This window comes from Lithobates pipiens, unplaced genomic scaffold, assembly GCF_037356315.1.
Source record: "Lithobates pipiens isolate NorthernLeopardFrog02 unplaced genomic scaffold, aLitPip1_a1.2 Scaffold_16, whole genome shotgun sequence".
NCBI lineage: Eukaryota > Metazoa > Chordata > Amphibia > Anura > Ranidae > Lithobates > Lithobates pipiens.
This window is the reverse complement of record NW_027507748.1, coordinates 24,305,538-24,332,784: the sequence shown is the minus strand read 5'-3', so window position 1 is coordinate 24,332,784 and position 27,247 is coordinate 24,305,538. Positions and strand designations below refer to the sequence as shown.

Genomic DNA, 27,247 nt, shown 5'->3' with positions numbered 1-27,247 from the left:
CCAATGTAAGGAACATTCTTCCCACTGATCACCAATGTAAGGAGCATTCTTCCCACTGATCACCAATGTAAGGAACATTCTTCCCACTGGTCACCAATGTAAGGAACATTCTTCCCACTGATCACCAATGTAAGGAGCATTCTTCTCACTGCACCAATGTTAGCAGCTTTCTTCCTACTATCATGCCAATGTACTGTGAGTTGTAGATATAATAATTATTAGTAGGTCTATTTATAATCTAGTTCTATTTAAATACATACAGTTGGTAACATGTAGAGTCTTTTTCGTTGTCAGGTGAAAATAGTCGAAGTGAATCTGAAGTCGGCGGTGGCGGAGCTTGAGGCATTCCAGAGGGAGAAGCAGCAGAAGCTCAATGAGCTACACGTTGTTGTTCCCTTAAAGCTACACCAGGTACCATATTTCCCCCTCCTATATCCCTCCCTAACACGCTTGAGCACAGTGTAGTCCTGGAAAGAATTGTTCTGGATGAAGAGCACCTGTACTGTGGAAGCTGTGCCCAAATAAGCAAGCAGAGGATGAAGGACTAGTCACCGGTTTTCCCTGTATTCTCCTTGCAGCTGATCTTTGTTTCTCTGTGCGGAGGCGGCCATCTTGTTAGAGGCAGGGCTTTTCTTCCTCATGCCAGAGCTGCCTGCCTGATGACTGGTGATCGCATTACTGGTGGGGTAATAAAAGGTGCAGGAAGCACAGATCCTCAAAATGAATGTAGCAGGAGCAGGGAGATCCTTGCACTGCAGTTGCACAGGTACAGCTTCCTCTCCAGCAAGGAGAACAGTAAGCAGAATGTATAGAACAGTAGTGACATCACCAAATCTGGGGAGACTAGCACTCAGAAGCAGCATTGCCTTAGATCAGGGGTAGGGAACCTCGGCCCTCCAGCTGTTTTGAAACTACAAATCCCATCATGCCTCTAGGAGTCATGCCTGTGATTGTTAGGGTCTTGCAATGTCTCATGGGACTTGTAGTTTCAAAACAGCTGGAGAGTCGAGGTTCCCTACCCCTGCCATAGATGATCTCACTGCAGATACAGCTTTGAGACTATAGAACAGGAGTGTCTAGGAACAAGAAGGAATTGAAGAAAAAAAGTAAAAATTTCACAGTGCTGCTTAGACATGTAAGATAGAAAATATTGACTTTTTGAGTTCAGGTCCACTTTAACCATGGCTAATTAGCCGCTGGATGGCTTTTACAGGCGCCCCCCCCCCCCCCCCCCCCCACTGCTCACCGGTGCCTCTCCAAGTTCTACCATCCCACCAACAAGCCTGGAATGAAAGCTAGCAGTTCTATCGGCTTACCACAGAGCTTGTGGGTGACCAAAAGGTCTCCGATCAGCTCTATGATCTAAGAAACCAAAAGTGACGAGCATTTTCATCACTTTCAGTCTCCCGTAGTGTAAACAGCACCATTTTTTAATATGGAAAGTATCTGATCACACTGATCTGGGTGTGATTAAATGCTTTTAAGGGCAGAGGAGACATCTGGGGAACAATGGATGTGCAGTAGAAGTTCTACTGTAGAACCCTTGATTTGTGCACCAGTGATGTCAGGCATCCATTGAGAAGTGTTGTGGTTGAGTCTGGGGAGATAGTGGAACCAAGAAGGTTCCAAAATTATTGTCCCAAAATGCACCGGCAGCCTGGCATGCCCACCAGATGTGCAAGTAGGGTCCTAAATTTGTGCAGCCCCTAAAGTAGGAGGGTGCATAGTTGGGGATAAATTTGCCTATCCTGGCGAGGACTGGATACCATTGGTATATTACTTTGTAGTTTGTTTCCAGGGCTTCAGATTTGGTCTCACTCCTTAGGCTCAAGGGTAACACTGAGGTCAGTGGTCAATTTGTTAGTATAAGAAGGGGATGGGGTGTAAGTTTGGTAATCATTGTAGAGTAAAGCATTCAGATTAGACCTAGGAACTCACAAACGAGAGAGAAGAGCACACAGGCTCTGGTGCAATACCATTTATTTTATGATAAAAACTAGATAAAAATGCACTCACAAGCAAAAATGAATCAGAGCTTATTAATCACATCTCCTCTCCACAGTAACTGTGCACCAAAATCCTCTCACTGCCCTTGATAGGAGCTCCAGTTAACAATGTAGATATGGCAGCAGACCTGGACCGAATACAGTCGCCACTGTGCTTGATCTCATGCACACATAGGGTGTGTGAGCTGTTGCTATGACAATATGTTTCAGAGGATGTAGCCTAGTTTATCAAGGCCTCCGAAACATTTTGTCGTAGCAACAGCTCAAACATCCCATCAGCAGCTAGCTGCTCGCATCATGTGACCTCAGTAACAGTCTCCAGTGCATGTGAAATGTCAACATGCAAGAGATAAAGCACAGCGGCGACTGTATTCGGTCCAGGACTGCTGCCATAGCTACACTGTCAGCTGGAGCTGCTATTAAGGGCAGTGAGAGGATTTTGGTACGGAGTACCGTGGTGGGGGAGATCTTTTGCTCTACCCTGGGGAGGGTCCAAAAGAGCTTGGCCAGGCAGTACTGGGACAAGGTTTGTCCAGGGCAAGAATGCGGAACTGTGCCCCCCTCACCCACTGCCACATGATATAGAATAGGTGTACTGCCCTGCGCCCATTCTCTGCCCCCTTTACACCAGCTGCCCATGGTTGCACTGCACATGCATGGTCAATTGCTTGCTCTCTAGCACTTAGAAGGCAGTTGCACGTGCATGGCGTGTTTTTTGTGTCAGCTGTCAGTGTGCCAGCAGATCTGCAGTGTGCAGTAAGGGGGCACCCCCTTATTACCACTATGCCATGGGAAACTACCCCTTCTGCCCACCCCTTGTCCTGGCTCTGTGGCCAGGAATTGACTCCTCCTAGGGTATAATAAAAAGCACGTGACCTATTTGGACCCCAATGCAACATAAGCATGCCTCCATCCCTGTATTAATAAAAGGAAATGAAAAAAGTGGATTATGGGACTTTAAATGAGGCATGGATATGTGTTTGAAATGGTCTAGGATACCTAAAATTTAATTAATTGTCACTGTCCCTGTGGGGAAAATCTGTATACCCATAGAAGGTTGCTAATCAATCCAATAAATTAAATACAAATACTAGATAGTAGGTATATATAATGTATCATAATATATAATACATGGGTCATGCAAAAAGAAGCATAATTAATTGTAGTAATAATCATGTTGACATAATTAATGTATATAATGGATAGACATAATTGGTACAAGCAATCACAATTAAAAATTGAATGGATATACAGAGCAGGTGAACATGGTTATCCTAATAAATATAACTATAAATGAATAAAAGAAATTCATGATTGTAGCAAACTTGACTTGGCATCCCTGAGTATGGACTCTACGCGTTTCATGGCGATTTCAGCCAATCATCAGGAGTGGGATGCATCAAAAATCGTTAAATAAAGAGATGAAATAAATAAGTAAATAGGTCGGTCACAGTCTCAAATGAAAAATCATTGCTTTCCAAAAGAGAGCAGGTGTTAAAAGTAGATGCATTACCTTTGGCCACGTTCAGATGAATAACCCAACAGACCCAAAAAGGGAATAGGATGGTGGCACTGAATGAGCCGTCTCCCCCGGGGTTGAGGCGGGTACACATCCCCTTCACCCTAAGCCATAGCTCTCCAAGGAACATGGAGGAATGGAGAAGGGGCAGTGGGAAACAGCGGCCAATGGGAGAAGCGAACAGCCACATCACAATGCCAGAGTATGAGGTATGCACATATGGGCCACAGATCAGAATCTAAAAGAGTAAATAAATAAAATGAATATAGTAAAGTAAAATTAAATAAAAGTTGGATGATAAAAGCTGACCGTGATGAATGATGACATTTTAAGTGTATAAAAAATAAAAATTGTGTTATAAACTGTTTGTGAAGTGAGGGGGGTTGCACAGCGGCGACTGTATTCGGTCCAGGACTGCTGCCATAGCGACACTGTCAGATGGAGCTCCTATCAAAGGCAGTGAGAGGATTTTGGTACGGAGTACCGTGGTGGGGGAGATCTTTTGCTCTACCCTGGGGAGGGTCCAAAAGAGCTTGGCCAGGCAGTACTGGGACAAGGTTTGTCCAGGGCAAGAATGCGGAACTGTGCCCCCCTCACCAACTGCCACATGACATAGAATAGGTGTACTGCCCTGCGCCCATTCTCTGCCCCCTTTACACCAGCTGCCCATGGTTGCACTGCACATGCATGGTCAATTGCTTGCTCTCTAGCAGTTAGAAGGCAGTTGCACGTGCATGGTGTGTTTTTTGTGTCAGCTGTCAGTGTGCCAACAGATCTGCAGTGTGCAGTAAGGGGGCACCCCCTTTCTACCACTATGCCCTGGGAAACTACCCCTTCTGCCCACCCCTTGTCCTGGCTCTGTAGCCAGGAATTGACTCCTCCTAGGGTAGTCAAATGTTCTAGAAAGTTCACAGGCACAATTTAAGTCAACAAAAAAATGTTCTGGAATGGCAAAATGCTGCAAGTAAGCTTTAAAAATACTTGATTTTCTGTGCTTTTACTTGCAACTTTATCAGTTGGTGATGATGAGCTCCATCTACTAAAGCAGATCACATGCGGTTCTTAGGAAATTTTTCCCAAATACCACATGTGATCCTGAAATTGTCAGTTCACTTTTGTTTCATATGGTATATAATAAAAATAATAAAAAATAAGGAAAAACACTTGGTAAATACTGCATAAAACAGCATTAAAGTCAATTCACAAAAGGAAAAAATAAATGCATGCGGTAATTAAAGAGGAAGTAAACCCTGATGGGTTTACTTCCTCTTTTTTTCCCTGCAAAGGTAAAGCATAATGGACTACTATGCATCGCATAGTAGCTCATTATGTGTCACTTACCTGACACAGGAGCCAGCGAAGTCGCCGCTGATCCCTGTAGTCCGCCGCGTCCATCTTGCTGGTGGCGTCTCGCAGCTCCGACCAATGACAGCGGCGCAACCGCGATGACGTCACTCCCGCGCATGCGCACGGGAGTCGCGCCTCGCAGCTCCGTTGCTGTCATACGGCGAAGCCGCGATGACGTCACTCCCGCGCATGCGCACGGGAGTCGACAAATTTGGCAAATCCATTCTTGGATTTGCCGCATTTAGTGCGCCTGCGCGCCGCTGTCTACGGCGCATGCGCCGTAGACAGCGGTGCCCATTTTCGGGCAAATATCTCCTAAACCATATAGGTTTAGGAGATATTGCTTGGACCTACAGGTAAGCCTTAATCTAGGCTTACCTATAGGTCCAAGTTGTTTGGAAGGGTTTACTTCCCTTTTAAGTATTGGTCCAGGCATGCAATAGTTAAGGAATGTACTTGATTTTAACTGGTTGCTGAGGAGCTGGAGCCGAGCCCTTTTAGATTCTGATAAGGCCTTCAGACCCCCACTGCCACCGGCCAGGGTTGTGGGGAAGAGACCCTTGTCCCATTAACATGGGGACAAGGTGCTTTGGGGTGGGGGGAGGCCCCCCCTGCCCCAAAGCAACCCCCATGTTGAGTGTCAGAAACCATGAATCAGACTGAGACATAAATACAGTTAAATCTGTTTAACCACTTGCTTACTGGGCACTTAAACACCCTTCCTGCCCAGACCAATTTTCAGCTTTTGGTGCTCTCACACTTTGAATGACAATTACTCAGTCATGCAACACTGTACCCAAATGAATTTTGTGTCCTTTTTTTCCCACAAATAGAGCTTTCTTTTGGTGGTATTTGATCACCTCTGGGGTTTTTATTTTTTGCGCTATAAATTAAAAAAGAGCGAAAATTTTGAAAAAAAAATGCATATTTCTTTGTTTCTGTGATAAAAGTTTGCAAATTATAATTTTTTTTCATAAATTTTGGCCACAATTTATACTGCTACATATCTTTGGTAAAAATAACCCAAATTAGTGGATATTATTTGGTCTTTGTGAAAGTTAGAGAGTCTACAAGCTGTGGTGCGAATCGCACAAAATTGATCACACCTGATGTACTGGTGGCCTATCTCGCTTCTTGTGACCCGAACAAGTCAGGAAAGTACAAATCACCCCTTTTTTGAAAGTAGACATTCCAAGGCATTTACTAAGATGCATGGTGAGGTTTTTGATGTTGTCATCTTTTTCCCACAATTCTTTGCAAAATGAAGATTTTTTTTTTTCTCACAAAATTTTCAATGTAATAGGTTATTTCTCTCACATGGCATGTGTATACCACAAATGACACCCCAAAATACGTTCTGCTACTCCTTCTGAGTATTACGATACCAAATGTGTGAGACTTTTACACAGCCTTACCACATACAGAGGCCCAATATTGAAATAGCACCATCAGGCGTTCTAGGAGCATAAATTACACATCTTATTTCTCAACCACCTATTACAGTTTTGAAGGCCCTGGAGCACCAGGACAATGGAAATGCCCACAAAGTGACCCCACGTGGCACTGACGACATGTGGCACTGACAGATGGCACTGGAGGCAGATGGCACTGGAGGCAGATGGCACTGGAGGCAGATGGGGCTGACAGATGGGGCTGGCAGATGTCGCTGGCAGATGTCGCTGACAGATGGCACTGGGGCTGGCACTGGCAGATGGCACTGGCACTGGCAGATGGTGCTGGCTATTTGCTCTGGCTAATTGCTCTGGCAAATGGGACTGGCAGATGGCACTGTGGCTGGCAGATGGCACTGGCGCTGGCAGGTGGCACTGGCGCTGGCAGGTGGCACTGGCGGCACTGGCGCTGATGGCACTGGGGCTGACGGCACTGGGGCTGACGGATGGTACTGGCGCTGGCAGGTGGCACTGGCACTGGGAGGTGGCACTGGCACGTGGCACTGGTGGCACTGGCGGCACTGGGGCTGACGGCACTGGGGCTGACGGATGGCACTGGCGCTGGCAGGTGGCACTGGTGCTGGCAGGTGGCACTGGCAGGTGGCACTGGCAGCACTGGTGGCACTGGGGCTGACGGCACTGGCGGCACTGGGGCTGACGGCACTGGGGCTGACGGCACTGGGGCTGACAGATGGCACTGGCGCTGGCACTGGTGCTGGCAGGTGGCACTGGCGGCACTGACGGCACTGGGGCTGACGGCACTGGGGCTGACGGATGGCACTGGCGCTGGCAGGTGGCACTGGTGCTGGCAGGTGGCACTGGCGGCACTGGCACTGGCGGCACTGGGGCTGACGGCACTGGCGGCACTGGGGCTGACGGATGGCACTGGCGCTGGCAGGTGGCACTGGTGCTGGCAGGTGGCACTGGCACTGGCGGCACTGGGGCTGACGGCACTGGGGCTGACGGCACTGGGGCTGACGGCAGGCACTGGCGCTGGCAGGTGGCACTGGCGCTGGCAGGTAGCACTGGTGGCACTGGCACTACTGGCAGATGGCACTGGGCTGACAGATGGCACTGGGGCTGACAGATGGCACTGGCAATGGGTTGACAGATGGCACTGGCACTGGGGCTGACAGATGGCACTGGCACTGGGGCTGACAGATGGCACTGGGGCTGACAGATGGCACTGGGGCTGACAGTTGGCACTGGGGCTGACTCAGATCCTCTCTCTCCTCACACGCTGTCTCTGTGTGAGGAGGGAGAGACACGGCAATGGGAGATGATCTCATATGTTTACATTTGAGATCATCTCCCATTGGCAGCTGTGATCGCGCTGTGAACGGCCGCTTTGATTGGCCGTTCACGGCGATCTGTGTTTGCCTGTCTCCGGGAGACACGGTGAATACAAAACTTCCGCGATGCGCGCCCCCGGTGGCACGCATTGCGGAAGCAAACACAAGGACGTCCAGGGACGGCCAAGCGAAGGAACCCGCCTGCTCTACGGCCGTCATTCGGCTATAGGGCGGGCGGGAGGTGGTTAATAATAATAAAAAAGGAAAACAGAGTAAACGTAATCAAAACATAGCCAAAGTTCAGAAACCGGAACGGATAGTCAGACAAGTCAAAACGTCAGGGAGCCTCAGATGAGCGTAGTAGAACAGCAAGCAGGATCTGGAGCCAGAAGGAATGTCAGCCAAGCAAGTCTCTAACAGGAACACAGGAGAGCGTCTCTAGAGATGTGACCAAGGCGAAGGCAGAGAACATCTGGACTGGACGACTTAAGTAGGCAGGACTGATGAGCAGGATATCATCAATAGGTGAGTCACTGTGGAGATTTAGGAGCTGGCAATTAGCAGACAGCTGAGCGGCCAGCTCAGAGAAGGAAGGGCTGAGCCCAGCCCTGACATTGAGGTCATGTGGCCTGGTATGGTTAGGAGGCTGCATGCCCGGATAAGGGTCTGAAAAAGATTTTGGGGGGGACCCCACGCTGTTTCTTTAAAAAATGTTGGCAGTCCCGTTAAAATCTGTACCAGACCTGAAGTGCCTGGTATGTATGGGGGGGGGGGCGATGTCTTCATGCTGTTTTTTTCTTTTTACATTTTTAAATGCCGACAATTCTTTTATTTACATTCCGCTGCCGGTGTGAAACCCTGCTGATAGCAGATGAGTTACGGTTGTTAAGGACACGGCGACTGCTTGCTTCTTACCATCCATGACAGTTTCTGGTTGTTATGGACACCAGCGGGGCCGCCCACTCCTTAAAAACCAGCTATTTACTGCTTGTTAGAGTCACCGGCTACCACTTCCCAAAATGTGCTATTTTAGTAGCGTTTTTTTAGTGAACTGCAAAAACATAAAAAAAAAAAACGCCAAATGGTACTTTACCGCATTCCTAGATTCCCCTCAGTGAACAGAGCCCGGGATCTCCTTAGTAGACCACAAGCCAAAACGGCCCAGTTATAATAAAAATATGTTTGTTTGACTACACTGGAGGTGTTAGACTGTAAGCTTCTGTGGTGTATGGACCGAAATGAGAGGTCCATGTTGTATAATTGTCAGTGCTTTTTAAAGGGGTTGTAAAGGTTTGCGTTTTTTTACCTTAATGCATAAAAAAATACAACAATACCGCCCCCCCCCCCGTTTTATTTACCTGAGGCCGTTCACCTGCTGCGCTTGCCCCCCATGTCCTCTACGCTGCTCAGCCTGGCCGTTGATTGGCTAGAGTGGATGGATTGAATCACATCCAATGACGCGGTGCGCTGGGGGGCGGGGCTGATTGATACAGTGAGTGGCTATAGCCGCCGTCCCTATCACGGAAATGCGCCCGCAAGAACTAACCACCATACGAGAGAGCTCGCGTGAAGGTGGTTAGTTCTTGCAGGGAGGAGCAGAGACAGCCACCGAGGGACCCCAGAAGAGCAGGTTCGGGGCCACTCTGTGCAAAATGAGCTGCACAGTGGAGGTAAGTATAACATGTTTGTTATTTAATAATAAAAAAAATAATTGTCTTTACAACCCCTTTAAATAAAACAGCGTACAATGTGTGAACGATTACAGTGGGAGATCAGTATCTGCATTCAAGTCAACTGTTCATTTATTTAAATTGTACTCTTCACCTGTGTCCCTCAGGGGGCCTGTAGTAATCGCACCCTTTGCAACTCCTGTAGTTACTCCCCAATAGCCTTGCTTGTCTTGGGTTATTACCCCAATTAAATGAGTTACTTTATGTGTCCTTTAAAAAGTGAAAATTTGCCACACACTGTAGATAGCATCCATAAAGGTCCCCTTTTTCCATAGCATGGAACAAACAGCACTGGGATGTGCAATACAGTCAACGCATTTCACACAAAGAGTGCTTAATCAGAACCATAATCATGATTAAGCACTTTTAGTGTGAAATGCGTTAACTGTATTGCACATCCCAGTGCTGTTTGTCCCATGTTATGGAATAAAGGGCCTTTTATGGCTGCTATCTACAGCGTGCGGCCAGTTTTCACTTTTTCATGTCTATGCGGTGGCGAGCCAGGGCCCGCGCCTGGGATTGATTTCAGATTAACAACTATACTTGAGCGGTGTTCCACCCTCTGCTGAACTTTATGTGTCCTTTGTTCAGGTTGATTACATGATCAACGGGGAGATTCCTAGTGACCTGTCCCAGGCCCTGGTCTTCACCAACCATTCCCTAGAGAGTCTGCAGCATCGCATCAAAGAACTGCATCTGGAGAAGGTGGAGAAAAGGGAGCTGTATAAGCAGGCCAGAGAGCAGCATAAGCAGCTGATCCGAGAACGCAAGGAGATGGAGAGTAAAATCGAGGGTGAGTTCTAAACGCCTTGAGGTACAGATGGTAGAGATGAGTCGATCCAGTGATCCACTCTAATGCCACGTACACACGATCGGAATTTCGGCCAGCAAAAGACCGATGAGAACTTTTCATCAGAAAATGCGACCGTGTGTATGCTCCATCGGAATTTTGCTGGCCGAATTCCCGCCAGCAAAAAATTGAGAGCATGTTCATAATTTTCCTGACGGAAAAACTTTCTATGGGATATTCCGATCGTGTGTATGCAATTCCGACACGCAAAAACTCACGCATGCTCAGATTCAACTACGAGACGGAAGCTATTGGCTACTGGCTATTGATCTTCCTTCTTCTAGTCCCGTCGTACGTGTTGTACATCAACGCGTTCTTGGCGGTTGGAATTTGATGTGACTGTGTGTAGGCAAGACAGCTTGAGCGGAATTGCGTCGGGAAAAACCATCAGACCTTAGAAAACGTTGCGACCATAATTCCGATCGTGTGTACGTGGCATTAGATCCGATGAGCCACAGCAAAACTTAAGCTGAGCATACATAGATTTTTGTTCATACTGTATGGAAGTTTTGAAAACCCGTTCGACAGAACATTTTGTCTTGACAATAAATTTTGTTGTAGCCCTTAAAATGACATCCAGATGTGCTATTAGAATGGAATCCCAGATGTGTTAAACAGGTTTCATTATCCACTTTAAATGGTGATTCTACTGTGATATGTCATCCAGCAGACATGAGATAGAACAGTGATGGCGAACCTTGGCACCCCAGATGTTTTGGAACTACATTTCCCATGATGCTCGGCTACACTGCAGAGTGCATGAGTATCATGGGAAATGTAGTTCCAAAACATCTGGGGTGCCAAGGTTCTCCATCACTGAGATAGAAGGTCTCCCCTGTTCAGGAGCCTTCAGTTCCCCCGCCTCGCTTTAGTTTATAACTCAACCTCCTGACCAAACAGGTCCATGTTATGCCCATATATAAAAGCTGCAGATGCTTGTCTTGGGGTGGTGGTGCTTTTTCCTGGACCGACTTTGCTAATTGTTTCTTCTAATGCCCCATACACACGGTCGGACATTCCGACGACAAAATCTGTCGGATTTCTTCAGACGGATTTTGGCCCAAACTTGTCTAGCATACACACGGTCGCACAAAGTTGCCGGAAAATCCGATCGTTCAGAACGAGGTGCCATAAAACACGTACGTTGGGACTATAAACGGGCCAGTAGCCAATAGCTTTTGTCTCGTAATTTATTCTGAGCACGCGTGGCACTTTGTGCGTCGGATTTGTCTACACACGATCGAAATTTAAACGTTTTGTTGTTGGAAAATTTTAGATCCTGCTCTAACACTTTGTGTGTCGGAAATTCCGACGGAAAAAGGCCGATGGAGCCCACACAGAATCGGAATTTCCGTCAACATGATCCGATCGCACATTTTCAATCGCAAAGAACGACCGTGTGTACACGGCATAAGAAAATAACTTCAAATAACTTCCATTTGTCAGGCCTGGAGGAGAAGTGCTGTCAGCAGATGATGATGAAGTTTGGTCGTCTGGTTGACCTTGAAGCTCTACAGACCTTGTCTGTGAACACCACCCTGGAGGAGCTGAAGATGAAATCGTCACAAAGACAGAAGGAAATGGACCAGGAGATAGCAGAGTGGGAGGTAAGACGGTCATCGTGGACTTTGTTATGTTGGCCAATAGTTTGTCACTTCATATCTTGATGCGTCTGTAACACTATTTTGTACCTTAATGACTTCAAAAACTGTGAGATCATCACTGATACCTGTTTCCAAAGTAGCAAGATGCGAGAAACATTCATAAAAACACCTTTATATTTTACATTTTGTAATTCTTAAAGCGGGAGTCCGCCGTTTTTTTTTTTTTTTTTTTTAAAAGCCAGCAGCTACAAATACTGCAGCTGCTGACTTTTAAAATAATGACACTTACCTGCCCAGCGCGCCCGCGATGTCGGCACCCGAAGCCGATCTCTCGATCATCTCTCGGGTGCTGCCGCCGCCATCTTTGGTGTGGGAATCAGGAAGTGGAGCCTTGCGGCTTCATTTCCCGGTTCCCTACTGCGCATGCGCGAGTCGCACTGCGCAATAAGGACGGTCCGCGCTGTCTCTGGGATCCGTGTGTTTCCCAGCAGGCAGCGGGGGACCTTCGGAAAGGGGCGTAGATTCTGCGGAAAGGGGCGTACCTTCTGCAGATATCTATGCCGGAAGTGGGTGCAGATACCTGTACTGTACAGGTACCTGCACCCCCCTCCCCCCTGAAAGGTGCCAATTGTGGCGCCGGAGGGGGGCGAGGGTTCCAATGAGCGGAAGCTCCACTTTAGGGTGGACCTCCGCTTTAATAAGGACCATGGACTACCTGTTACTTTCTGGAACTCCCCCTGCTGGGGGCACACCTGTGGGAAAGTTCAACAGCTGAGGTCCCATATACAGCGGGGAAAATAGGTATTGAACATGTCACCATTTTTCTAGGTAAATATATTGGTAAAGGTACTATTGACATGACATTTTCATCACATGTCGGTAACAACCCATTCAATCCATACATACAAAGACCCCAAAACAAATACGTTCAGAAATTAAGTTCTGTGTAATAAAATGGAATGACACGGGAAAAAAGTATTCAACACGCTTGCTGAAATGTATTTAATACTTGGTACAAAATCCTTTGTTGGTAATGACGGCTCCAAGACGCCTCCTGTATGGAGAAACTAGTCTCATGCGTTGCTCAGGTGTGATTTTGGCCCATTCTTCCACACAGTCTTCAAATCTTGAAGGCTCCGTGGGCCTCCTTTATGAACTCTGATCTTTAGTTCTTTCCATAGATTTTCTATTGGATTCAAGTCCAGTGATTGGCTGGGTCGTTCTAGCAGCTTTATTTTCTTTCTTTGAAAGCAATTGAGAGTTTCCTTGGCTTTGTGTTTGGGATGATTGTCTTACTGAAATGTCCGCCCTCGTTTCATCTTCATCATCCTGGTAGACGGCGGCAGATTTTTATCAAGAATGTCTTGGTACATTTTTCCATTCATCCTTCCTTCAATGATATGAAGTTTGCCAGTACCGTATGCTGAAAAACCGCCCACAATATGATGTTCCCACCTGCAAACCTCACTGTTGGTATGAGGGGTGTTTTTGGTTTGATGTGCCATTTGACCTCCAAACATGGTGGCATCCAAAGAGTTCCATTTTGGTCTCACCTGACCAGACTATATTCTTCCAATATTTCACAGGCTTATCTAAATGTTGTGCAAAAAACTTTAAACAAGCTTCAGCATGCAATGTTCAGCAATGGAGTCTTGCGTGGTGAGCGTGCATACAGACCATGCCGGGTGAGTGCATTACTTATTGTGTTCTTTGAAACAATTCTACCTGCTATTTCCAGGTCTTTCTGAAGCTCTCCACAAGTGGTCCTTGGCTCTTGGACTACTCTGCTGATTATTCTTTTCACTCCTCTGTCAGAAATCTTGCGAAGAGCACCTGGTTGTGGCCGATTTACTGTATGTTGAAATTATGTTCTTCCCACTTCCAGATTATGGCCCCAATAGTGCTCACTGGAGCATTTAGAAGCATTTCCATCAGTATTTTTTGCAACAATAAATTTGTAAATGTCTTGAGAGAGCTCTTTGCTTTTACCCATCATGAGATGTTTTTTGTGTGACACCTTGGCAATACGACACCTTTTTATAGGCCATCAGTTAAGACTGAATCAGCTGATATTAATTGCACTGACAAGAACACTCAGCTGTCCCACACGCGGCGACTGGTCTCCCTGCAGCTATCCGTGGACGACGGGGAGAACCGAAGCCGCCGGAACAATGTGAGAATCCATGGCCTCCCGGAGGCTACCATGAGCAGGGACTTAAAAGCGACGGTGACAGCCATTTTGAATGCATTTCGCGACAAACCCCCGACGGAGGAGCTGGAGTTGGACCGGGTCCATCGTGTGCAGGGCCCCAGGGGCGGAGACCCTGCAGCCCCGAGGGATGTGCTAGCCAGAGTACATTTTTACTCTATAAAAGAGGATATCCTGCGGCAGGCCTGGACGAAAGGTCAGATAGACTTTGATGGTGCCACAGTGCAAGTGTTTACGGACCTGTCCCGTACCACACTACGGATGCGAGGTGCATTGCGTCCGCTCTTGGACGCCATCAGGAGTGCAGGGGCCACATACAAATGGGGCCATCCCTTCCACCTGATTATCCTTAAGGACAATGCCTCTTACATCTTGCGATGGCCAGAGCAACTCCCGGACTTGTTTGCTTTCCTGGGGGTGCCCGAGACTCCCGTTCCGAACTGGCTGGACTGTCTACCCCTGTTAGATAACCCCCTGATGTTACCAGCCAGACCTCAGAGGATCAGTAGAAGACGCCATCGTTCCGGATCTCGGCAGGAACCCCGGGCCGACTTTGCCTCCCCCGAACCTTGACTTACACCGGCTGGAGGAAGCTACTCGGGATAGGTGAACTTTACATGCCTCCCATATAGGGCAGGTGTTCTGTTTCCATGTATGAGACTTGTTCCAGTTCTTGGGGGGGATATGGGGACTCTTTTGAATAATGTATGTACGGGCTATTTCTGGGGTTTGAGCTGATGGCTGGTGGCCTAGGGTACTCTGTCGGGCCTTTGCCTGACGGGGTTGAGAGGAGACCTCTCAGTGTACTATGCGGGAAAGGTGCTCCCCGTCCTGTCCCCACTGGTGACATTTTGTGTGTTCAACTGGAACTGACGCGTGCGACAGGTTGCTTGGTCGCCAGGGGGGAAGCGGGACCGCCCACTTGCCCGCGGCTAAGGACAGGAATAATAGCGGGCTGCTTTGTCTTTTCTTTTTGAACTGACCCCCGTTCCCCTGGGAGCAGGGTATAGCAGACAGGAGTGGTAACGTGAAGAAACAGCGGGGTAGGGGGTGGTCACGTGGGTAGGTGAGGGTGGTGGTTTCCCGGGAGCAGAATTGGAATTGTTTTTGTTAATGTTGGTTTAGGGTTTTACTTAATGTGTATCTGTTTCACTTGGTGGTTTGGCCTGGCCTGCACGTCTCCCAACTTCTTGACTGAGCCAGCCTTTCACGTTCCACTACTAGGTTGCGCTAATTTGCCCGTGCACGATAGAGTTTTAGTAAGGCGCCGGTGCTGTGGCGCTTGCCTCTGAACTTCTTTGGTGCCAACCTCTCTCACTATTTTCTTTTTTCTTTTTCCTTCTTCTTTACTTGAACTTCGTCTCCTCTCTTTCCCCTCTCTTCCCCCCCCCCCCTTTTCTTTTTTTTTGTTTTGTTCTCCTTCCCTGTCCTCTACCTCTCTCTCCCCCCCCCTCCTCCTTGACGCAATGCCATGTCCGCAGCGGCACATTCCGCAGCGGGTGGACCTTCACAGGGGGTCAAATTCACCTCCTTAAATGTCCCAGGCCTCTCCACCCCCGAGAAGAGGTCCAGGCTCCTCTCCGATCTTAAGAAATCCAACACCCAGATTGCGTTTCTACAGGAGACATACTTTAGGCAGCAGGCGGTCCCCAGACTTGGTAACCGCGGCTTTCCCACAGTGTATCACGCGCCCTCCCCCATTGCTAAATCTAAAGGGGTCAGTATTTTAATAGCGAAATCAGTCCCGTGGACCTTATTGGAGACGAGAGCAGATCCGCAGGGTCGTTACTTACTGGTCAAGGGTAGGCTTAGGAACACTATTATCACTATGTTAAATGTATACTTCCCAAACACGGGCCACTTAGATTTCATGAGAACCTTGACCCCAATACTCTTGGAAGTGGGCGAGGGGGTTCTTCTGATGGGAGGTGACTTCAATTATGCGCAGGAACCACTCCTGGATGTATCGAGAGGAGCATCCCACCTCACATACCCCTGCCTTAAAAATCTCAAGGTGAAGTTGCATGGCCTGAACTTGGTCGATCCCTGGAGGGTCCTGAATCCGGAGGGGAAGGACTTTACGTACTTTTCCCCGGTTCACCATACTACTCTAGGATCGACTTCTTTCAACTCCAACACAGGGACCTCCCCAGGGTGACTTCGACTCAAATTGACCACATCTCTTTTTCTGACCATGCCCCAATCCACCTGACGCTGACGTGGGACTTAGACGCCCGCTCCCCACCCATGTGGAGGCTAAATGAATCCCTCCTGCAGGACCCGAGGTCCGGAAGGAGGTGGAGGAGGTGCTCAGACTCTACTTTAGGGACAATGTAGATCCAGCCCTCAGCCCCTCGTGTATCTGGGAGGCCTATTAGTGTGTGATAAGGGGGACGTTGATCCGCATCGGGTCACGTCGGAGGCGAGAGAGGGACGGACAGATAGAATCGTTGGTGCGGGAGGTGCGCTCGCTCGAACTCCTTCATAAAAGGTCCCTTGCGGCATCTCACCTGGAGGCACTAGTTAGCGCCAGGGGGAGGCTGCGGGACCTGCTATATTAGAAGACGGTTCGTCGCCTTGCCTGGGCGCAGCGCTCGTTCTTTGAATTCTCAAATAAGCCTGGAGCGATGCTAGCGAGGGCCTTGCGGGGTCCGAGACAGCGCACCTTCATTCCATTTATCACCACTAGACAGGGCACCAAAGCCAACACTTCGATAGAAATAGCACAGGAATTCCTTCGTTACTACCATCAACTCTACAACCTCCAACCGGGGGCTAGTGCGGAGATCATAGCGACTAAGAAAAAGGCGGCGGGGGAATACATCAGGGCTTCCGGTATGCCTACTCTGCCCGTGGAGGTCCGCGACGCTTTGGAAACGGACATTACAGCTGAGGAGTTCCAGGTGGCTCTTGCCCAAATGGAACCACGGAAGGCACCGGGGCCTGATGGCTTCACCTTGACATACTACCGTACCTACACAGAACTACTGACACGGCACTTCCTTAAAGCATTTAATACGGTGAAGGCAGGGGGTGACCTACAAGCTGACTCACTGCGGGCGCTCCTATCCCTAATACCCAAGGAGGGGAAAGACCTATCACAGTGCGGGAATTTCCGCCCCATTGCACTTTTAAATGTGGACCTGAAACTTTTTGCTAAGATCCTCTCGAACAGATTAGTGCCGCACATCCCTAGCTTGATACACCTTGATCAAGTGGGGTTTGTCCCCATGCGGGAGGCACGGGATAATACGACCCGAGGGGAGGCCCTTCCTCCTTCTCTCCACGAATGCAGAAAAGGCATTTGACAGGGTGGCCTGGCCTTTTTTACAGGCCACCCTGGCACATGTGGGCCTAGGCCCCAACATGCGGAGTTGGATCTCGGCGTTGTATTCTAAGCCTACGGCAGCGGTGCGGGTGAATGACTGGCGCTCTGACTACTTTGCGATCTCTAACGGGACACGGCAGGGGTGCCCCCTGTCCCCTTTAATTTTTATCCTGACACTGGAACCTTTTATGTGTCATGTGCGCAAAGACCTGAACATAACGGACCTCCAGAAGTCTTCAGCTCACCACAAGCTTGTGGCCTATGCGGACGATCTAATTTTTTTTGTCTTCAATCCCGTCGTCTCCCTCCCAAATATTCTAGAGGCGCTGCGAGTATATGGGACACTCTCCAACTATAAGGTCAATTGCGCCAAGTCCGCGGTTTTGAATGTCTCTGTCCCGGAGGCCGAGGCCCAGGGCCTTCGCTCGGCTTTCGCATTCCGTTGGGCAACCGACTCCATTAGATACCTGGGTGTTAATCTTACCGCGGACGTGGCGCAGTTGTATCTACACAATTATGTCCCTCTGTTGCGGAAACTAAAATCGGATCTAGAGGGGTGGCATTCCCTGTCATTGACCTGGTTCGGGCGCTGCAACGCCTTTAAGATGACAGCACTGCCGAGAATTCTCTATGTATACCAAGCCTTACCGATCTACGTCCCCCCAAAATTTTTTGCACAATTGAAGTCCCTTCTTAGGAAATTCATATGGGCACGGAGACCACCTAGGACGAAGCTTCAGACCCTTACCAAACCCAAGGACCGGGGTGGTGTGGGCCTACCCGATATGCGTAGGTACTATAGGGCGACCCTACTGACCAGAGTCGTGGACTGGCATTGTAATGCATCGCACAAACAGTGGGTGGGAATGGAAATTGAGGACGCATCTCTTCCCTTGTTGACATCCCCATGGCTACTGACGTCCTTACCGAAAGACATGCGGGATCACCCGCTTATTGGAGCAACATTGTCCTTGACAAGGAGACTATTCCGCACCACCGATCTCTCACCTCTTCCCTCCCCCATGACCCCGATCATCGGGAATCCGGAGTTTCCCCCAGGGTTTACCAACGCCAGACTTCGTCGGCTGGTGGGCATTGGCAAGCACAGACTGGGGGAGGTATGGCCTTCGGGGACATTTCCAAGTTTACAGGTGGTGGTTGGGTTGGCGGAACCGCCACTTGACGTTTTTAGTGCTTACCAGCTTCGTCATTTCCTGGTGGCGGTTCGGCGAGCCCCCTACACGCCGAGGGCCCTGACCCCATTTGAGACCATTTGCCATAAAACTGAACCTGTGCGCCACACTCTCTCTCTCCTGTATGATCTCTTGTCGTCAATGGACGTTGGGCCCCCCCCAGCGTTCATTCGTCAGTGGGAAAGGGACCTGGGACTATGCTTTACCCCCCAACAGGTAGGGAAGATCTTAGCACTGACACACAGGGCCTCACTCGCGAACTATTTCCAAGAATCTGGCTATAAAATAGTATCCCGGTGGTATAGGGTTCCCTACCTCCTACATAAGATGAACGACTCAATTTCGGACGAGTGTTGGCATTGCCAGTCCGCGACGGGGTCCATGATCCACATCTTCTGGACGTGTCCTATGCTGGACGCGTTCAGGAGGGATGTGGTGGAGACAATTAGGCAGCTTACCTCGGTGGATCTTCGGGATAACCCCGCCGCATGCCTTCTTCATTTGACAGACCGGCCCGTCCGGAAGTATAAACAGTCTCTGACAATGCAACTACTGAACGCGGCGCGCGTATGTATACTGGCGATGTGGAGGCAATCCCAACCCCCTACGAAGACCTTGTGGTATTCTAAAGTTAATTATGTTCTCCGGATGGAGGAACTGACTGCCACCCTTCACAATACTGAGGAAAAGTTCTGTGAGAAGTGGAGACCCTGGAGGTACTTCACTGGCACTCACACATACCTGCGCGAGGTTGCAACTGCGACCGACCTGGCACCCGCCTGATGCCTATGTTGGCACGTCAATCTGGGAAGCTGGAAGCGGGCCCTTGGCCATCTTCTATGGATGGATCTGGAGTCCCCCTGTGTGGTCCCTTTTGTTGCCTACACCTACCCCTCTCCCTTCCCCCCTCCCCCCCCCCCTTTTTAATTTTTTTTTTTTTCTTCTCCTCTCTCTTTCTCTTTCCCTTTCCTCCTCTGCTACTCTGTATCTATCTCTTCTTTCTTGGCCCGCCGGGCCACGGCTATGTGGGCCCGCGGTGCTGGTACAGACCTGCATGGACCGACTAGCTATGGAACAGCCGATCTATAATGTTACTCTCTAGGGGGGCATCACTAGGATGCTGTAGACCCCCTGGTAGCTAGCTCTTTTGCCACAGATAGCACGGTACGTCCATGCAGATCAGCAGATGTGTACATTGTATAGGCGACTAAACATTTTCCACATACGATTTCATATCTTTTACTGCTTGTACATTGCACTGAAGTGTATGGCAGAGCCAAATTGTTGTGTTTTTCGGAATGTATTGTTTACTCTGTACAACTGGCTCTAAAACTCAATAAACGAATTTTAAAAAAATTGCACTGACAAGGGGCAGGATTGCTTTTTAATTACTGATAGATTTCAGCCGTTGTCTTGGCTTTCCATGCCTTTTTGCCCCTCCTTTTCTTCAATACTTGTTCCCTGTGTCTTTTTATTTTATTACACAGAACTTCATTTCTGAACATATTTGTTTGGTGTCTTTGTATGTATAGATTGCACAGGTTGTAACCGACATGTGATGAAAATTTCATATCAATATCACCTTTAGAAATGCATTTACTTAGAAAAATGGTGATGTGTTCAATTCTTATTTTACCCGCTGTATGTAGCAGATCAGTTGTCAGTAGATCTTTCTTCGCCAACTGCTGTAACCGATTTTTGGTCAATGCCACACGTATAATTGTGTGTGCTACTCATCAGTTTCTATAGTGTTGCTCCCTTGCTGGCCAGCTTGGCATGGCCTCACTTCTCTGGCTGGAATACTGCAGGATCTTCCCCAGGAGCAAGGGAGTGAAGCCTTACTGATCCGGCCAACGAGGGAGCGATGCTGCAGAAACAAGGGAGTTTTCTTTGGCAGTCTCTACGATTAGAAATGTAACATGGACCTCATGGAATTAGTGATTGTTCAAATGTAAACAAGCATTGCTACAATGTAGCTAGCTGCACCTATCAGGAGCAACTAATTACAATGCAGCAGTTGCTAAGATGATTATGAAGGTAGGAAAAAAAAATGCATTGTCTCGTATTTTTGCTTTCATAATTTTTCTGTGCAAAGGCCAAATTAATGGAGACCAAGAAGAAAGTGGTGGAGGTGACCCGAGAGAACACCAAGAAGCTGGACCGATTGAATGAGATCCTGACGGAGAAGAAAGTCGTAGAGGCAAAACTGGACACTAGGCAGACTGCTGTGGTATGTCTTCATCACTGCTACTTATTAACCACTTGGCTTGCTTACCGGGCACTTAAACCCCCCTCCTATCCAGACCAATTTTCAGCTTTCAGCGCTGATGCACTTTGAATGACAATTGCGCGGTCATACAACGCTGTACCCAAATGAAATTTTTATAATTTTTCCCCCCCAAATAGAGCTTTCTTTTGGTGGTATTTGATCACCTGTGCGATTTTTATTTATTTATTTTTTAAATGTAAAAAGACAGAATAAAAAAAAAAAAAAAAAAAAATATATATATATATATATATATATATATATATGTGTATATATATATATGTGTATATATATATATATGTGTATGTATATATATATATATATATATATATATATATATATATATATATATATATATATATATATATATATATATTTTTTTTTTTTTTTTGTTATAAAATTTTAAAATGGGTAATTTTTGTCCATCATTGATGTAAGCTGATGAGGCGGCACTGATGGGCACCGATAGATGGCAGTGATGGGCACTGATGGGTGGAAGTGACAGGCACTGATGGGTTACACTGATGGGCAGCACTTCTAGGTGACACTGATTGGCACCACCGGTGAGCATTGATAGGTGGCACTTGTGGGCACTGTTAGATGGCATAAATGAGGCATAATAGCCTCTCCCTTTTCGGGACAGATGTCCCTTTAAGATGAGTCAGTGAGCTGTCAGCGTGAGGGAAAAAAAACGATGACCGAGCTTTTGTTTTGATCATGTGATCAGCTGTCATTGGCAGACAGCTAATCACATGGTAAGAGACCGGCCCCTTACTCGGATCGGTGATCACCCGAGTCTCATTAACTTGGTTATCACAGAGCACTCTGCGCGCGCCCTACCGGAGCACGCGCAGGGAGCGTGCACAGTGGAGGCCACCATATGACGGCCCCAGGGAATTCAGGTCCACGCTGTGGCCGTCATTCGGCCATAGCGCGGGTGTGAAGTGGTTAAACACTATTAATGAATGTGTTCTACAAAAAAGTTGTGTGGACCCATTGAGGGAGAGCTACTAAAACTGGACCTTGCAGAATCTGGTACAGCCGAGCATGGTAGCCAATCGGCTTCCAGGTTTTATTGTCCAAGCTTAAAGTGTTGCTAAACCCAGGAACCTGCATTCACTATATCTGGTCACCCAGAGGACAACTGGGGGCGAGTAACCCTTTGATGCCTGGCTAGTAGGTCAGGACTTGAAATTTTGAGCCCTGCTTACACTATTGCCAGGTGTGCCAGAGGGGGTAGAGGGGGGTGGGGTAGCGTTACACTTACATCAGGCACTGGCTGAACGTCCAAAGGAAACATCAGAGGGTGCCAACTAAGTGCAGTAAATATATTTTAAAAATCAGTGGCAGCTCACGAAATGCAGAAGGATAAGATCATGTAATCCACCCAGTGCAGTCTAAAGTTGCACCTCGGTGCGTCTTCGGGAACCAGGAAGAAGATGCCGCTTTAAGGAGCTGTGTAGGACACCAGAATTCCTGGAGCCATCATGCATTGCATGACTCTATCCACGGCCGCCGCTGCCACCCCCTATTCAGGTGTCCGGCCCCTTTTCGGATGCCGGGTGCCTGAATTCCAGCGGTGGGGGGTGTTTTTTTTATTTGAAGCACATGATTAGAGCCATAGGGTCTAATAGGCTTCAAAAAAGGTGGACTTAGAGTGCATAGCATTGGGCTCAGAGCGCACACAGATGTGTTAAAAAAGAAAATGAATATTTGCTTTTTTAACACTGAATCGCCTCTCTGCCAATCAGGTAGCACTAGTCTAAGCCCTTGTACACACGTTCGGAGATTCCGACAACCAAATCTGGAGTAATTCCGACGGATTAATTCCGGAAGAGGTCCGGAAGTGATGTTGCATACACACGGTCGGACAAAGTTGTCGGAAAATCCGATTGTACATAACGTGATGACGTTATTTCGTTATGACGGGATTACGTTCAGGCTAGTAGCCAATAGCTTTGGTCTAGGAATTTGATCTGAGCATGCGTGGCACTTTGTCCATCGGAGTAGGCTACACATGATCGGAGTATGTCCGATCGGAGCATTTTGTCGGAAAATTTTACCGGCAAGTTGGAAAACTTGGTCCGTTGGATATTCCGATGGAAACAGTCCGATGCAGACCACACACAGTCGGAATATCCGACAAAACGGTCCGATAGGACACATTCCGTCAGAATCTCCGACCGTGTGTACAAGGGCTAATACCCGTCACCTGATTGGCCGAAGGCACATGTACCCCTTATTGGGCGCATAGCAGAACGGGAGAAGGGGGAAGCATAGAGGACACAGCAGCCGCTGTCGCTCGCTTCCTGACCCTCCACCAAGATGGGGTAAGTGCCGGCCAGGGATCACAGTGGCTGCATTTTATGGGCACAAGTGGCTGCATTTGAAGGGGCACAAGTGGCTGCATTTGGTGGGGCACAAGTGGCTGCATTTGATGGGGCACAGTGGCTGCATTTGATGGGGCACAGTGGCTGCATTTGACGGGGCACAGTGGCTGCATTTGACGGGGCACAGTGGCTGCATTTGATGAGGCACAGTGGCTGCTTTGATGGGGCAGAACGGGAGAAGGGGGAAGCATAAAGGACACAGCAGCCGCTGTCGCTCGCTTCCTGACCCGCCACCAAGATGGGGTAAGTGCTGGCCAGGGGTCACAGTGGCTGCATTTAATGGGGCACAGTGGCTGCTTTGATGGGGCACAGTGGCTGCTTTGATGGGGCATAGTGGCTGCTTTGATGGGGCACAGTGGCTGCTTTGATGGGGCATAGTGGCTGCTTTGATGGACACAATGGCTGCATTTGATGGGCACAATGGCTGCATTTGATGGGCACAGTGACTGCAATTGATGGGCACAGTGGCTGCATTTGATGGTTTTCTGCACCAGCCGCCACTGCCTTGGGGGTTTACATGCAATTTAAGTGATCCTAAAACACGCAGCTCTTTAATGTAACCATCTGACCCTTCTTTATCGCTGTGCAGGGGGCCGAATTCCAGGGGCCACGGAAAGCAGACATCCGCGAGAGACAGAAGCTGCTCCACCGCGCTCAGATTCAGGCGGAGGAGATGGAGAGCCTGAAGGAGGAGATCTCACTGCTGAGCAAGAAAGGAGGGAGCATCCTACCGCCCATCCGCCAGTAATGACACCCTAAAACCGCACATCATATTCCCACCCATAGGCGATCCATGGTGGGGGAAATATGACGGAACCATTTTCCAATTTTGATGCTTCCTTCATTCATTTATACCATTTTTTTGGATAATTGAAGTCTCCTGCGGACCATGTAAACCCCTTTCCAATGCGTTTTCTATCTGTGTCGATGTGGGTTTAGCAGCAGACAATTAAATACATCCGTCAGAAATCTGTTGACACTTTTTTTTTTTTTAAATGTTGAAACTTTTTATTGTTTTTCATAAAATGAAATAAAGTTGTATGCCATGGCCCTGTCCATGTTTTGTGTTCATCTTTGAAGGTATTTGAATTTGCGATGTCTACCAATAAAGTATTCTGCATTAGGTAGACGTTATGTAATCGGTCCTCCCCCATTGTGTATGGTAATGACCTATGCTTTATATGAGGGGCATGGTCCCAGATTTCATAGGTACCAAGGTAAAGTACGTTGGCTATTGGCGGAGGATGTCACCAATCACAGGTTATTCTTTAAAACAGCAGAGCTGAAGAAAAGAAGTTCATCCTTCTAGGACAAAAGCAGAAAACGGAGGTAGTGGGACGGGTTATACCCTAGGCTGCCAGTATTTGGTCCTCCTGTAGGTGGCAGCATAACACAAGGTTTTAAGACTTTGTGTCCCTCAGTGGACAAGGAGTAGTGGGTGGGGTTATACTCTAGGCTGCCAGTATCCAATCCTCCTGTAGGTGGCAGTATAACCCAAAGGTTTAAGACCTTCTGTGTCTCCCAATGAACAAGGAGTAGTGTGAGGGGTTTTACCCTAGGCTGCCAGTATCCAATCCTCCTGTAGGTGGTTGCATAACCCTAAGATTTAACCACTTAAGCCCCGGATCATTTTGCTGGCCAAAGACCAGAGCACTTTTTGCGATTCGGCACTGCGTCGTTTTAACTGACAATTGCGCGGTCGTGCGACGTGGCTCCCAAACAAAATTGACGTCCTTTTTTTCCCACAAATAGAGATTTCTTTTGGTGGTATTTGATCACCTCTTCAGTTTTTATTTTTTGCGCTTTAAAAAAAAAAGAGCGACAATTTTGAAAAAAAACACATTATTTTTTACATTTTGTCATAATAAATATCCGCCAAAAACATATAAAAAAAACATTTTTTTTCCTCAGTTTAGACCGATACGTATTCTTCTACATATTTTTGGTAAAAAAAAATAAAAAAAAAAAAAATCGCAATAGGCGATTATTGATATCGTTTACAAAATAGGGGATAGTTTTATGGCATTTTTATTAATAATTTTTTTTTTTACTAGTAATGTCGGCGATCAGCGATTTTTATCATGACTGCGACATTATGGCGGACACATCGGACATTTTTGACACATTTTTGGGACCATTGTCATTTATACAGCAATCACTGCTATACAAATGCACTGATTCCTTTGTAAATGACACTGACAGTGAAGGTGTTAACCACTAGGGGGCAGTGTAGGGGTTAAGTGTGTCCTAGGGACGTGTTTCTAACTGTGGGGCGTGTGGCTACGTGTGACAGGTCACTGATCTCTTCTCCCGATCACAGGGAGCAGAGATCAGTGACACTGTCACTAGGCAGAACGGGGAGATGCTTGTTTACTTTAGCATCTCCCCGTTCTTCCTCCCCATGAGGCGATTGCGGGTATCCCTGCGGTGATCGAGTCCGCGGGACCCGCGACCCGACTCACAGTGGTCCTGGCCAGCATGCATGCATGGCAAATTTAAAAGGGATGTAACTGTACGCCCATTTGCCCAGCTCTGCCATTCTGCCGACGTACATCGGTGTGCGCCGGTCGAAAAAACGGTTAAAGGGGTTGTAAAGGCAGAAGGTTTTTTTTATCTTAATGCATTCTATGCATTATGATAAAAAACCTTTTGTGTATAGCAGCCTCCCCAGCACCCCTAATTACTAACCTAATCCCCCCCCCTCCAGCGATGTCCACGAATGTCTAAGCCAGTGATGGCGAACCTTGGCACCCCAGATGTTTTGTAACCACATTTCCCATGATGCTCCACTACACTGCAGTGTAGTTGAGCTTTACAGGAAATGTAGTTCCAAAACATCTGGGGTGCCAAGGTTCGCCATCACTGGTCTGGGCCGTAGGGACACTCCTCCTGATTGGTTGAGACACAGCAGCACGACTTTAGCTCCTGTGGCTGTCAATCAAAGTCGGTCAGCCAATCAAGGGAGAGAGAGGGTGGGGCCAGGTTAGGGCTCCATGTCTAAATGGATACACTAAGCTCTGACTTGGATTAGGAGCCCCCATAGAAAGCTGCTGGCTGTGGGGGCACTTGATAGGAGGGAGGGGCCAGGAGCAGCAAAGAGGAGAAGAGGAAGATCCGGGCTGCTCTCTGCAAAACCAACTGCACAGAGGAGGGAAGTATAAACATGTTTGTTATTTTTTTTTATTTTTTTTAAATGAGATTTTACAATCACTTCAAGACTTTCTGTGGCCCTCAATGGACAAGGAGTAGTGGGTGAGGCTTTAACCTAGGCTGCCAGTATCCTATCCTCCTGTAGGTGGCAGTATAACCCGAGAATGTATAACTACCTGTGTACCTCTATGAACAAGGGGTAGTGGGAGGGATATACCCCTAGGCTGCCAGTATCCAATATTCCTATAGGAGGCAGTATAACACAAAGATTTAAGACTTTCTGTGGCCCTCAATAGACAAGGAGTAGTGGGAGGGGTTTAGCCTGGGCTGCCAGTATCCAATCCTCCTGTAGGTGTCAGTGTAATCTGAAGGTTTAAGACTTTGTGTCCCTCAGTGGACTTCAATGGACAAAGAGTAGTGGGAGGGGGTATACCCTAGGCTGCCAGAATTCAATCCACCTGTAGGTGGCAGTGCATCCCGAGAATTTATAACTTTCTGTATCAATGGACAAGAGGTAGTGGGAGGGGTATATCCCTAGGTTGTCAGTATCCAATCCTCCTGTATGTGGCAGTATAATTCAAAGGCTTAAGACTTTCTGGGGCCCTCAATGGACAAAGGGCTAGTGGGAGGGGTTATACCCTTAGTCTCCCAGTATCCACCCACCTTTATGTGGCAGTATAACTCGAAGACTTAAGACTTTCTGTGTCCCTCAGTGAACAAGGACAGTATCAAATCCTCCTGTAGGTGGCAGTATAACACAAAGGTTTAATACTTTATGTTCCCCCCCCCCCCAAGGGACAAAGAGTAGTGGGATGGGGTTTTACTCTAGGCTGCCAGTATACAATCCTCCTGTAGGTGGCAGTATAACACAATGGTTTAAGACTTTGTGGCCCTTAATGGACAAGAAAAAAA

At 47.9% G+C, this 27,247-nt stretch overlaps 1 protein-coding gene across 4 annotated transcripts in view; it reads left to right on the top strand.

Moving 5' to 3' along the window:
- CFAP44 (cilia and flagella associated protein 44) overlaps positions 1-24,167 on the top strand; it is a 98,379-nt gene extending 74,212 nt beyond the window's left edge. For all 4 annotated transcript variants that reach the window (XM_077479686.1, XM_077479685.1, XM_077479684.1 and 1 more), the window contains exons 32-36: positions 295-411; positions 9,937-10,138; positions 11,642-11,802; positions 20,625-20,759; positions 23,775-24,167. In XM_077479686.1, coding sequence (XP_077335812.1) covers positions 295-411; positions 9,937-10,138; positions 11,642-11,802; positions 20,625-20,759; positions 23,775-23,933 — 774 coding nt within the window. In that variant the 3' untranslated portion in view covers positions 23,934-24,167. The remainder of the gene's footprint in view (positions 1-294; positions 412-9,936; positions 10,139-11,641; positions 11,803-20,624; positions 20,760-23,774) is intronic.
- The last annotated feature ends 3,080 nt before the right edge of the window (positions 24,168-27,247 follow it).